The 14486-nt window shown below is 40.3% G+C and overlaps 1 protein-coding gene across 3 annotated transcripts in view; it reads left to right on the plus strand.

The window, feature by feature from the left end:
• The window catches only part of SLAMF1 (signaling lymphocytic activation molecule family member 1), a 37816-nt gene extending 24104 nt beyond the window's left edge, over positions 1–13712 (plus strand). The window contains exons 5-8 of one of the 3 annotated variants that reach the window (XM_011957626.1): positions 213–295; positions 4265–4338; positions 11218–11310; positions 13011–13712. In XM_011957626.1, coding sequence (XP_011813016.1) covers positions 213–295; positions 4265–4338; positions 11218–11310; positions 13011–13044 — 284 coding nt within the window. In that variant the 3' untranslated portion in view covers positions 13045–13712. The remainder of the gene's footprint in view (positions 1–212; positions 296–4264; positions 4339–11217; positions 11311–13010) is intronic. The other 2 variants (XM_011957628.1, XR_001003515.1) reach the window with 2 other exon arrangements.
• Positions 13713–14486: the final 774 nt, after the last annotated feature.

Below are 14486 nucleotides of genomic sequence, written 5' to 3' on the forward strand. Positions count from 1 at the left end.
TGCTGAAGAAATGTACAAGAGGTTTAAGAGTATTCATTGGGAACAGAATTCAGAAAATTCTTGGATCTCATCCAAAAAGTCACCAAAGTTAGAATGAAACCAATAAGGCACAATTATTCCCTTGCAGTTTAAGTGCCTAGAGGTACCATCCCCTGTCCTCTCTTCCAAATGTCCCTGTGATTCAATATCTCAGGGCATTGTGCTCCCTTCAGCCACCTTGACTACTACCAACCAATACTGGAGTCAAAATGTCCTGACCCAAGACCAGGACAGATGCCCTGGCTGCCTTCCAATGGTAAAATAGAACTTGGTCCTCAGAACACTGAGCTGATGACTGATTTCATTCTCAAGTAGATCAATGTCACCTACATGCCACCTTAGAAAAGCCCTTACCTCAGCACTCTGATGTTGGTTTTGCTTATATAAAAAATCTAGATCGGCACAGCGACCTACTTGTGTCTCATTTCCTCCATCTAAGAGTTAGCCTGGCAGGAGGGATGCGTGATTCAGATAGAAATTAGGTTGACAGCTTATCAGGTTGGGGGTAGGGCAATTACATTTAGCTTGTACTATAAGAAAATAGTGAGATTTCTGGATGTTCAGGATGAGAAAACTAAACTGAACTTATCCACATTACCTACCTAGCAAAATTGCTGGGATCCTACGCCATACTCTTTCCTCAACTACACTTGGCTTATCACATGGTTATGCTCTAAGGGAATAGTTCTCCCCATCCCACAATTCCCCACTACCTTCCCCAACACACATACCCATCCTCACCTCATCTCCATTCACCATTTGTCCCTTGTAAGTTAGCAACACACAAAACTCTGCCTCCAACTTGTGGTAAAATTTATATTTAGTTGCTGTACCTTTCACAAAACCTTGCTAAAGAAATTCTATTGGCAGCTTCTAATGATATAATCGTCAGAATGCAGCCTGATGCTGAAGGCTTTTCAATGGACTCTTTGGCAATTTCATGTCCAGGAGAATACATTGATTAAGAATGTGGGTATAGGCATTAGATAAACTTACTTTCAGATGTAGATTTTGCTACTGACAAGCTGTGTGATCAAATGACTTCTCATCTGCAAAATGGGGGTAATATTAAGTACTTCATGGTATTGTGGTGAAGATTGGTATCAATACACGGAAAACACTGAACACAGTGGTTCCCATTGATAGGAGATAGATAGATAGATAGATAGATAGATAGATAGATAGATAGATAGATAGATAGATAGATAGATAGATGACAGACAAATCTCTTAGAGTAGATGAGTTTAAATGGCAATGTTTAAGTGCTATGGCCAGGAGAGGCTGCACTGGAAGCATCTGGAAACAATACCTAGAACAGATTTAAAACATTTTAAATCATGGTAACATAAGCCTTTATGCTTCAGGTAAGAGCTGAAAAGGATATTAGACACTCTACACCCTCATTTTATAGTTATGGTAAGAGAAAAGACCCACTGAGATGACATGATTTGTCCAATGCCACGCAGCTTATGATGGCTACAATGTAGATGTCCTAATTTTAAGGCCAAGACTTTTTCATTAGAGCCTAAGACCTTGGTGACTTGTAGTTGAGTTGAGCTTACTCCTAAAAATCTATTCTTGCACTGGGAAAAATAACCTGAGACTAAATTATCTTGGTCCAATGATACTTTTAAGCAGCAACAATCAACCTCACCTCTTCCATCTTTCTGACCGTTTAGGACTGTCCTCCCAGTTCTGCATTTGAGTCTGAGCTGACCTGCAAGACTGAAATTCTTTGAGGACTGTAGTCTGTTCTCTACTCTATTTGTAGCCACTACAGCACCTAGGAGAGTGCTGGGCAGGCATGTCTTACTTTGCAGACACTTGAAAGGACTAATTTGCACCTCCTCTGCTACCTCCAACTGCTTCTTGAGTCCTCCCCTCCATTTTACACACACACACACACACGCACACACTCTCCTCAGTCAGAATCAACTCAGACCAAAAAGTGAAGTTGAAACCACTAGGCATACCGTACTCATACCCATGCAAAAAAAATCCCATGTTGACTTTCCTTGAATTCCTGGAACTTCATCAGTGGCTGCCCCACATTTCCTCCCCAAGACTCACACCCTCACGCAGCACATTCCACCGTGCTCACCACATACACACTGGGCCTTTCCCTTCCAAAGAAAAATGTGCCTCTCCTAAAAACGCTATTTCCTCAAAGACGTGCCCTTTTTTTTTTTTTTTTTTTTTGAGACAGATTCTTGCTCTGTCACTCAGGCTGGAGTGCAATGGCATGATCTCGGCTCACTGCAACCTCCGTCTCCTGGGCTCAAGCAGTTCTTCTGTGTCAGCCTCCTGAGTAGCTGGAATTATAGGTGCGTGCCACACGCCTGGCTAATTTTTGTATTTTTAGTAGAGACAGGGTTTCCCCATGTTGGCCAGGCTGGTCTTGAACTCCTGACCTCGTGATCTGCCCACCTCAGCCTCCTATAGTGCTGGGATTACAGGCATGAACCACTGTGCCTAGCCCAGTTTTTTTAAGAGAATAAATTAACTGGTGTTAAAATAAGTCTATCCTAAAGGCTGTGATTTCCTCTGGGTCTAGCCTCCATTGCTTCTGCCTGCACTTTGCCTGTAATAAACCTCCATGCTTCAGTTTGCCACTTTCTCATCATCCTTACTGCTGCATGATGTATACAAAGGATACTGTGCAACTTTAGAAAGAATGAGATAGGTCTACTGTGCCAGCATGAAAAGTGTCAAGACATTTTTTTTGGTTTGTTTTTTGTTTTTGTTTTTTGAGACAGAGTCTCACTGTTGCCCAGGCTGGAGTGCCGTGGCGCGATCTCGGCTCACTGCAAGCTGCACCTCCCGGGCTCATGCCATTCTCCTGCTTCAGCCTCCCAAGTAACTGGGACTACAGGCACCCGCCACCACACCTGGCTAATTTTTTATATTTTTAGTAGAGACGGGGTTTCACCATGTTAGCCAGGATGGTCTCGATCTCCTGACCTCGTGATCCGCCTGCCTTGGCCTCCCAAAGTGCTGGGATTACAGGAGTGAGCCACCGCGCCTGGCCTAGCGTCAAGACATTTTAAGTGCAAAGATCAAGTTACAGAGAAGTGTGTGCAGAATGACACCATTTGTGTGAAAAAAAAAAAAAAGCCTATATAAGTATAGCAAATATCTAGAACTGCATTGTCTAATATGGTAGTCACTTGCCACATGTGGCTTTTTAAATTTAAATTAATTTGAATTAAATAAAATTTAAAATTCAGTGGCATTAGTCACAGTTCCGGTGCTCCATAGCCCCATGTCTGTAACATGTATTAGACATTGCAGATATGGAACATTTCCATCATCTCAGAAAATTCTGTTGCACAGAGCTGACCTACAGGGATATACATCAAACGTTTAAAAATGGTTTCTTCTCTTTTTTCCCCACTTCTTTTCACAAGTATTGAAAAATATGGTTTCTTTTGGGAATGAAATTGGGTTGGTTAATGGGGGAAGGGGATTTATACTTTTTATATATTTCTTCACAATTTTTATTTTATGATGAGAATAAATTACTCCTATAATTTAAAAAGAAAACTTTTTAAAATTGGCTAACAATTAAGATGTTCTGCAACTTATTAACTTCCAGATACCCTAGGCCCTGAGCAAAATTTCCAGAGGCTGGGCAACAGAATGACATTGTTGCTTTATTTCCTAAATAGTCCCAGTTGGAACATCCCTCTTACATGTCCCCCCACCCTTACCTCCCACACATCAGTTCCCCCAGAAATAGGGAGGTGAGAAAGCTGTGAGTGAAGCAACATACTACCAGCTGGAACATACAAAACAGGTGTAAACAACTAGCCCTGCCCTCAAAGAACTTAGAATCCTATTAGGAGACCAGATATGCACATTGAACAGCAGAGATTAAAGTAATTGAATGGGACACCAATGAGAAAAACACCTAATGCATATTGGGCATTTGTTATGCATCAGGCAATGTTCTAAACACTTTACAAGTGGTAGCTCATTTAATTATCACAACAGCCCCGCGAGGCAGGTATTTCAAATCCCATTTCACAGATAGGCCGAGAGTGATCAAGTAACTAACCTAAGACCATATGACAAATGTGCAGGCAGGTTGGGACTCAGGGCTTTGTTTCTATTGCACCCTTGGGGAAAGTGGGTATGTAAAGGACAGTAAAGACCAGACAGGTCTGAGTAAGGAGCTCCTGCTGGGGACCAGAGGGAGATAACCATTATGGTTTCTTTTCACCAGGTAAAACGGACCATTACCAGACAACAATGGAAAAAAAAAGCCTTACGATCTACGCCCAAGTCCAGAAACCAAGTGTAAGTTCTATATTTTGTTTGAGATGAACCTGTCATGTTTCCTACAGGATTCCTGGCCAGTCTACCTTGCCTGTTGGACATTCACAGTTTTCCATCCAGAGCAGAGGAAAGTAGGGAACAGGAGTCAAGAACAAGAGTTCTCCTAAAGGTCACTAATAATGGGTAATACTGGGTAATTTTCTGGTCATGTTTCTTCATAGCAAAAAAATGAAGAAACTGGAAATAAATACTGTATGTATGTATCATTCCAGCTCTGGCATTCTAGGAGCCTAGTGTTCCATGTTACTCAATTATTTCCTTTTTCAGGGAAAACAGTGCAGGCTTGAGGAGAGAGGAGAAGGTTTGGAAAAGCTATTGTGTGACATGTTGTACTGATCGAAGTTTAGGCATTTATAAAGTGCAAAAGTGACAAGGAAGGTAGGATCTTCAAAATTCTAGCTAGAGTGTGGTTAAAGAGATGAAAGATGATATATAGACTGGAGATGGAAGAAAGCATTGTTGATAGAGTGATCATCGGACTAAGAAGTGAAGGATGGAAAAACTGGATACATGGTGAAGTTGAGAAGCAGATATGCTAGAAGGAAGGGATAGAGACACTAAAAGCTTCATGGTTACATGTAGAGACACTGTTGTATTTCAACATGAAGGCAATTCTTGGTATTGCATAGGCCAGAATCTGGCCATTTGGGGTGTAAGAAGAGGCAAATTTTGAGTAAAGGATGTGAAGGTAAAGACGGTTTTGATTAGCACCTTAGAAAATTGCATCAAAAGATAGCAAAGGCACTTCTGAGAACCAGGAGATGGACTCTTGAACAAAGTTCTTATTTCTACTGTCCCCTAGTGGCCTGGAGGGTTTATTACACAACCCAGCTCCATCCTTTCCTCAATTAAACTCCATTTACATAGATGAGAATCCCAAGAGTAACCCTTTCAGCCTATGCTGTCATCTGCATATTTAGGTAACCAGGTTCATCTTTACCATAGTGTCTTCCCTCACTACTCTATCCTATGCTGCTAGCATCCCTCTTTTTTACTGTTAAGCATGACATATGGTAGTCACTAGCCACATGTAGCTTTCTAAATTTAAATTAATTTGAATTAAATAAAATTTAAAATTCAGTGACGTTCATCAGTTCAGGACTGTCCTCCAGTTCTACATTTGAGTCTGAGCTGACCTGCAAGACTGAAAGTCTTTGAGGACTGGAGTCTGTTCTCTCCTCTATTTGTAGCCACTATAGCACCTAGGAGAGTGCTGGGCAGGCATGTCTTACTTTGCAAACACTCGAGGGGACTAACTTGCACCTCCTCTGCTACCTCCAACTGCTTCTAATCACACTTTGAGTCCTCTCCTCCATTTCACACACACACACACACACACACACACACACACTCACGCATACGCACTCCTCAGTCAGGATCAACTCTGACCAAAAAAGTACACAACACATTAATGTCAGCCCACTGAATTACCCTTAAGTGCATATCTCGATATTTGATAAAGCAAGTCTTCCTAATTTGTTTTTCTGCAAAAGTTTTTGGCTATTCTTGTTCTTTTGTACTTTCATATGTATTTTAGAATCAACTTATTAAGTACCATAAAAAGAAAAAATGTATTAGAATGGTATTGAGTCTACAGATCTATATGAGGAGAAATTACATTTTTCAGTATTGCCTGTTTTTTTGTTTTGTTTTGCTTTGTTTGTTTGTTTGTTTTACAGAGTCTTGCTTTATCAGCCAGGCTGGAGTGCGGTGGTGTGATTTGGGCTCACTGCAACCTCCGCCTCCTGGGTTCAAGCGATTCTCCTGCCTCAGCCTCCTGAGCAGCTGAGATTACAGGCACCTGCCACCACTCCCGGCTCATTTTTATATCTTTAGTAGAGATGGGGTTTCCCCATGTTGGCCAGGCTGGTCTCAAACTCCTGACCTCAAGTGATCCGCCCACCTCAGCCTCCCAAAGTGCTGGGATTACTGATGTGAGCCACTGTGCCTGGCCTCAGTATTGAGTCTTCTGATACCATGAAACTGCCACTCAGATCAAAGACTAGAACATTGCCCATACTTCCTGAAGGCCTCCTGTGCCACTTCCCAATCATTACTTCCTCTCTCCTCCCCAAAGTAACCACTATCCTGACTTCTAGAAATATAGTTTAGCTTTTTCCTTTTTTATCTTCGACCTTTATAAAAATTGAATTCTTTATTCTTTTTTCTCTCATGTCTGATTTATTTTGCTCAATATTATCTTTATGAGATTCACACATGTCTTTGAATTTAGATATAATGCATGCTTTTTCATTGCTTCATAGAATATAAATGTATGAGTATACTAGAGTTTATTTATCCAGTTGACTATTGATGGACATGCGGGTTATTTCCAGGTTGAGGCTATTATGAAAGTTGCAGGTGTGAACATTCATATGCAAGCCGTTAAGTGGATATGTGCAAATATTTTTGTTGAATATATACCTAGATATACCTAGAAGTCGAATTACTGAATCATAGAGTATGCATATCTCCAAATTGACTAGATAAGGCCGAGCTGTTTTTCAAAGTGGGTGTATCCATTTACTTTTCTATCAGCTACATATGAGAGTCTCAACTGCTACGCTTTATTTATTTATTTATTTATTTATTTTTGCATCAGAGTTTCACTCTGTTGCCTAGGCTGGAGTGCAGTGGCATGATCTTGGCTCACTGCAACCTCTGCCTCCTGGGTTCAAGCCATTCTCCTGCCTCAGCCCCCCAAGTAGCTGGGATTACAGGTGCGTGCCACCACACCCATTTTTGTATTTTTAGTAGAGACACGGTTTCACCATGTTGGCCAGGGTGGTCTGGAACTCCTGATCTCAGGTGATCTGACCGCCTCGGCATCCCAAAGTGCTGGGATTACAGGCATGAGCCACTGCTCCCGGCCTCAATTGCTCTGCATTCTAATGAAAACTTGGTATTAACAGTCTAATTTTAGTCCTATTGTTGGATGTGTCTTATTATGCTTTTATTCCACATCTCTCTAATTATTAAGGAAGTTGAGCAACTTTTCATATGTTTATTGGCCATATTAAACTTTTTTCTTAAAGTGCACATTTAATCCCTTGCCCATTTTCCTTTGAAGTTTAGTCTTTCTTCTATGGACTAGCATACGCTTTTCATATATTTTGGATATGCGCCCTTTGGCAGATATGTCAGCAAATACCTTCACCTATCTGTGGCTTGCCTTTGAAATTTCTCAGAGATAACTGTTGACAAAGAGAAGGTCTTAATTTTGTTGCAGACCAATTTAGTCTAGTCCTTTTCAAGCATTACTGGATTTTATTTGCTAATATTTTGTGGAGTTTTGTTTTCCACTTATGTTTCTGAGTGAAATTGGCCTGTAATTCTCTTGTGTAATGCCTTTTTTTTTAAGAAGGCACTGCAGTGGCTGGTATATAGCATTCTTGTGAATATATCTAACTGGGATACATGTTGAGGTAGAAATATTTCAAATATCCTTAAAAAATAAGTAACAGAGTTCTTCCTGGGCTCTTCTTTAATCACAAGCCTCAGATTGATCTCAAAATGACAAAGAGCTACTCTACTTAATACCCACATCATGGTAGAGTCGGTCACTCTCCTGTTAAAAATTCAGACTTTAAGAACTGGAAGGGACCTGGGGAGTCATGCCTAACGAGTAGGGTTTTGATATAAAGATTTATGCTAATTCACATAATGAGTTGGAGTATGTGTTAGTTTCCTAGGGCTGCCGTAACAGATTACTAGAAACTTGGTGGCTTAAAACAACAGAAATTTATTCTCTAACAGTTCTGGAGATCAGAAGTCCAAAATAAGGAGCCACATCCTCAGGGCCACACTCCCTCTGGAGGAGAAAATCCTCTTTGCCTTTTCCAGCATCTGGTGGCTCCAGGCTATCCGTGGCATTTGTTAGCTTCTAGTTGTTTATCTGCAATTTTTGCCTTCATCTTCACAAGACCTCCCTCTCTGTGTCTTCTTTTTTTCCATCGCTTATAAGGACATTCATCGTCAGACTTAGGATCTATTCTAATCCAGGATGACCTCATTTTGAAATCCTTATCTCGACATCTGTGAAGACCTTTATTCAAATAAAATCACATTTTGAGATTCTGGGTGGACATACATTTTGGGGCCACAGTTCAACCCACTACAGGGTGCATTTCCTTTCTATCGTTCTCTGGGATTTTGGGGGTAGAATTGGTCTTATTTCTCTCCTTAAATATTTGGTAGAAATTGCTAGTAAAGCTCTCTGAGACTGGGGTTTCTTTGGTGAAAATTTTTTTAAGTTATATTTTTATTATTCAATTTTCTCCTCTACATATTAGTGAATAAGTTTTTTCTGTCTTTTTAGTGGCTACCCTAGAAATTGTAAAATATGTCTTTGACTTACCAAAGTCTAATGTTTACTTTTCTCCTGCATAATACATTAAGTCCACAATAATTTCACCTCTTGATTTATGTGGCTGTTTTGTCATTATTTGAATTTCATATATATTTTAAACACACAAGACATAATTATTATTGTTTTACATACAAAATATATAATTAGACTTACCCACATTCTCACAATTTTGTTTGTTCATATTTGCAATGTCTTTATTATGTCATTATAAAGACTGTAATAATGTAGACAATTATTTAAAAACTAACAATGCCTTTAGTCTTTTTGGAATGGTTATAAAATAATCTTATAAAGAATATAATAACATGAAAATCGCGTAACAGATGTTTACTGTGTGCTAGGAACTCTTCTAGGACTTATCAGAGCTACTGTCTTGCAGAATTAATTCCAGGGGCCACCATTCACAAAAGTTATGTGAAAATAATGCCCCTGGAGTTGCTTATAAATGATGTTCCCTAAAGATATACAAATCAGTGATCCTAACAGACGATGACAAGATACAAAAATATACGAACTCATTATAATTATGTTTAAAATAATCCCCTATGCTTGGATAAAGATCCTGAAGCCAACATTTAAGCACACACATGGTCTTAATAGGACTATGGGTGATTTCTTCTACATATTTTTCTCCTTTCTAAAACTTCCGAATTAATGTTAAAAATGTAACTTGATTTGCCTTCCTCCTTCTGCCTCTAAGTCAGGTCATGCTAAAGTTCTCCCAAACAGGAAGACCAGCAGAGGTTGCATGTGTTGATAAAGGTCTCTTAATAAACTGTTTTCATAGCCTCTTAATCTATCTCATTACTGCAAGAAATTCTTTCTTAAACTCAAAATTTCTTCAAAATGTATTTAAGAATTATATGGGATCTTGAAAGTCATCTATTTGAACCACCCAATCACTGCTTGAATTATCTGCTACAACATTACTTCCAAAGTGTTGCCTAGCTCCTTTTTACTGAAATATAGTTTGTGAACAAGCAGCATTTGCATCACCTGGGACTTCATTAGAAATGCAGAATCAGGCCCTGCCCCAGATCTTCTGAAATAGAATCAACCCTTTAGCAAGATCCCCAAGTAATTCATATGCATAATAAAAGTCAGCAGCGCTGGTTTAGACCATGCCCAAGCACTTAAAACTATAGGAGTTCATTGCCTGTCAAGGCAATTTATCCCTCATTTGAGCATCTTTTACTATCAGAAAGATCTTCATTATATTGAACCAAAGTATTTCCCCCAAATCCTAATCTTTGTTTAAACCTGAAACACTTTACAGGCAAATCAAACTCCTTTTCTATATGGCAATTCATCAAATATATGAAGAGAAAAATTATGTCCCATCCCTTTTTCCTCCAATAAACTTTCCTAATTCTTTAACCCTTCCATCACATAACAAAATTTCAAGCTTTCTCGCATCAAAACACATGTGGTGTGGCTTCAAGTCTGGCTCTATACCCAGGGAGAGTGGACAGCAGCATTATCCCATAACCAGTGTCCCCGAGAAGTGTTGAATTAATGACTTCCCTATTATAAGTGATGGCATCCGCATCTTACAAGGATGTGGTCTCAATTTACTTTGAGGTCTTTGTCCAGGTATTGTGGATTTTAATTTGTTCAAGGTAACATCAACAAATATCAAATATGAAGGGTTTATTTTTATGTGTCCAACACTGTTCTGTGGGGAATACAAAACTATATAGCTTACTTCTCAAGGAATGTGTAGACTGGAGAAACAACACATAAATATATCAGAATGTTTTAAATATAGCATAGAGTGCCATAATGTATAAATTAGACTTTAAATACCTGACGAATGTAGGTAAGGGATAGGTCATTATAAGTTGAGGAGACCGAAGAAGAATAGTGATAGGACATGTACCTTAAGTTAAAAGAGCTTAAGGTGGGGGACTCCTGGCTTTGACACTTCTTGCATGTACACATTAGGAAAACATTTGATCTTTCTGAGCTGTAGCTTCATCCTCGGTGAAGTGTGAGTAACAGTATTTAACACATAGAGTGGTTGTGAGGCAAATGAGAAGACATATGTGAGGAGGAGGAAGAGTAGGAATGGCAGTGTGGGATGCAAGAACTCCGCATGTAGCCGGTGATGAGTGAGATGGACTAAATGCTGTTGCTATTCTGTCCCCTCCAGCTGCCCCTGTAAGAGCCACACCAATTTCAGTTTCTTTTGAGGAAGACATTTAAAACATCTGGGAAGCATTAACAATGGATGAGGCTGCCTTGGGAGGTTGTGCACTCCAAGACGCCACTTGGGGAGTCCAAGCAAAGCCTGGCGAATTGAGTTCCAGAGAATTTGAGGGAGAATTCCCACCTGAGAAGGAGGTTGAACCAAATGACTCAAAGGAACGTTCTGCCTCAAGGCTTCTTGAGTCTGTGCTTCTCCATCAGAGAGATGGGTGAGAACTAGCTCTTGCTGTTCAGCTAATCTGCTTTCTTTGCTTCTCTTGTAGCCTCTTCAGAAGAAACTTGACCCCTTCCCAGCTCAGGACCCTTGCACCACCATATATGTTGCTGCCACAGAGCCTGTCCCAGAGTCTGTCCAGGTGAGGCATCTCTCTGCCTACTCTCTGTAGAGGGGGAATATATGGAGGAGGGAAAAGGAGGAATTTTTTTTTTTTTTTTTTAAAGATGGGAGGAGGGAGAGGATCAGGAAAAAGTAGCTATTGGGCAATAGGCTTAATACCTGGGTGACAAAATAATGTGTACAACAAATCCCCACGACACAAGTTTACCTATGTAACAAATCTGCACATGTACACCTGAACTTAAAAGTAAAAAAAAAAATTAAAAAACTAAAAAAAAACAAATTAAATGAAACATATTGATGAATCCTGGACCAGGGAAGGTAGGCCACAGCATGCAGGCAAAAAAGAGTCTCTGTGGCCTTGGTTTTCCATTTCCATGAAACCCCCAACACCTGTTCACATGGGGCCACTGCTCACTCCCTGCTGGCCAGTGTTTCTCTGAGAGTTGTCCAAGGACCACATCAGAATCAGCTGGCATACTTGTTAAAAATAAAGATTCCTAGGGCCTTCCATCTAGGATTCTGTTAAATGAAAATGTCTATGGAGAGTAGCCAGGGACCTACATATTTAAAAACCCACACCCCAGGTAATTCTAATGCACACTCAAGTTTAGGAACAGCAGCTGGAGTCCAGGAGTTCTCAACTCCAGCTACAAAGCAGAATCACCAGGGAAGCGCTGTAAAAATGCTCATGCCTAGACTCTGTCCAGCCCCATTTAATCAGAATATTTAGGAGTGGAGCTCTGCATAGGTGTTAAACCTAGAAGAGAATATGAGGTGCAGCTCAAAATGAGACTTGCCTGTTCTACCCTATCGCAAGATCAGCAGGGACTAAGTTTACTTGTGACAGGAATCTTTCCTTTGCTGAATGAACAGAAATAAATTCTGGGCTGAAAGCTTTGGTCCACTTGGGCTGTTTCAGAAGAGAGCCCAGGATTATAGAGGCACAAAGGTCACACAAATGCCTGCATCCACCTTATTTTTCAAAGCTTCTACCGCCCACACACCCACCCAGAAATACCTGGGTAGGTGCCCTATTTCAAGATGAAATCCATCTTCAACTTGAGATCCATTCTCAGTACACTGTCATATCTAAGAGGGAAGTAAAAATATAAACCTGACTTCAAAAGCTTCAAAAAATATATAGATTTTTAATGAAATTTACTTAAGGACAAAAACAATATGCTATAGTTAACACTTTATGGAAAAAACCCCTTAGATTCCCATTCTCTTTTATTTGTTTCTTTGACATGAGAGATCTTTGCGCATAACCCTCTTCTCCCCTTCTTCTCTCCTACCAATACCACTTTTCTCTTCTCCCTTTGAGTCCCTCTAGACTTTTTAAAAACTCAATAATTTACAACTCTCTTGGCTTCCCCAGATTGTGATCCATGCCTAACAGCAAAACAAATGGTTTGCCTTACAAGGGGATGGAAGGGGAGAGGGCAAAGGGAGAGACAGGGCATTGAGTGCTGGTCCTCAGATCATGCTCCCCATAATGGCATGCTTATGCTTGGAAGGGAGCTGTGGCCCTTGTTGCAGGTGGAGAAGCAGTGTGAGTACCCAAGTGCTGCCCCAACAAGGCCCTGTCTGTGACAGACCCCGCACAAGCCATGATCTCTAAGACCCTTTCCTTTTCCTCAGCAGCGCTGTTTTCATTTGCATCCTATGAAGTAAGTATCCAGTCCCTCCACTCACAGACTTCTGCTTTGTCCCCAGGAAACAAATTCCATCACAGTCTATGCTAGTGTGACACTTCCAGAGAGCTGATACCAAAGACCCAACAAAGGGACTTTCTGAAGGAAAATGGAAAAAACAAAATGAACACTGAACTTGGCCCCAGGCCCCAGGTTTCCTCTGACAGACACGCTACACATTTGTACCCTTCTCGGATCAACTCTCTGGTGATGTTTCTTCCACATACATCTGTGAAATGAACAAGGAAGTGAGGCTTCCCAAGAATTTAGCTTGCTCTGCCGTGGCTGCAGGCGCAGGACAGAGCGTTACTTGATAACAGCGTTCCATCTTTGTGTTGTGGCAGATGAAATGGATAGCAATGTGAGTTCAGACTGGGCATCTTGCTCTTGGCTGGAACTGGATAATAAAAAGCAAAGACTGAAAGCCAGGACATCTGAGTACCTATCTCACACAGTGGACCACCAGTCACAAAGTCTGGAAACGTTTACATTTTGGCCATCTTTACTTTGTTCTGGGAGCTGATCATGATAACCTGCAGACCTGATCAAGCCTCTGTGCCTCAGTTTCTCTCTCAGGATAAAGATTGAATAGAGGCTGAAGGGTGAATTTCTTATTATACATAAAACACTCTGATATTATTGTATAAAAGAAGCTAAGAATATCATTATTTTATTTGCAAAACCCAGAAGCTAAACAGTCAATAAACAGAAAGAACGATTTTGAGATCTCTGAGTTTTGAACAGTGGACTGGAAACCATGTAAGAGTCTTAAAAGTACACTTCTGTGCAAATGGCGTTCAGTTTTAAAGAAAAAAGTAGCAAATGTTTGATGGTGCTGTTACAAAGGAGCTTGGAATACTAAGAGGAACTTGTCCCATGGTGATTTTTTCACTTCTCAAAATGATGTTTAAATCCCAGTTCTCTGTTGATTCCCTTGAACAAACCTGGACCTCAGCTAAGACTCTCTGTGACCAGATTCTGAACGTATTTTATATCCAGGGCTTCAAGGGGGTGTTGCAGGTTAAGGTCTTTCCTAGGCACTTTCTACTCCCTGCGTACCTCTCCTCACACTAAATTTATCTTCTAGTAGAAAATTAAGTTATTTTGGTCTAACAGCTTCAAATCATTGAATGCTCAATAACTTATTTTGCAAGCTGCAGGCACAAAGAGCCTTTTTTTGGTAAAGTCCTATGTTTTTTCCTATTCTTTGCTTTCAGACACGCTGTCTTCAATTTAAGCCCTTCTTGTTCTTATTGGTTCTTATATAAACCTGGCAAGTACTGTAAGAAACAGCTACTATCATACAATTGCATAATAAGGGGCACCAACTTCCCAGCTCAAAACTCAGGTCCTTATTGCCTTGTATCTTACCTCCTTTGTGTGGTCAATTCACATTGTAAGCCTGTTGCTTAGTGCATCTCGTTTCTTGGTACCAGCTTCTTTAATAGAGTTCTTGGCTGCAATCAACAGAAGCTGGCTTTGGCTTTTTAATGTAGAA

Source organism: Colobus angolensis, unplaced genomic scaffold (assembly GCF_000951035.1).
Source record: "Colobus angolensis palliatus isolate OR3802 unplaced genomic scaffold, Cang.pa_1.0 Scaffold447, whole genome shotgun sequence".
In the NCBI taxonomy this organism is placed as follows: Eukaryota; Metazoa; Chordata; class Mammalia; order Primates; family Cercopithecidae; genus Colobus; species Colobus angolensis.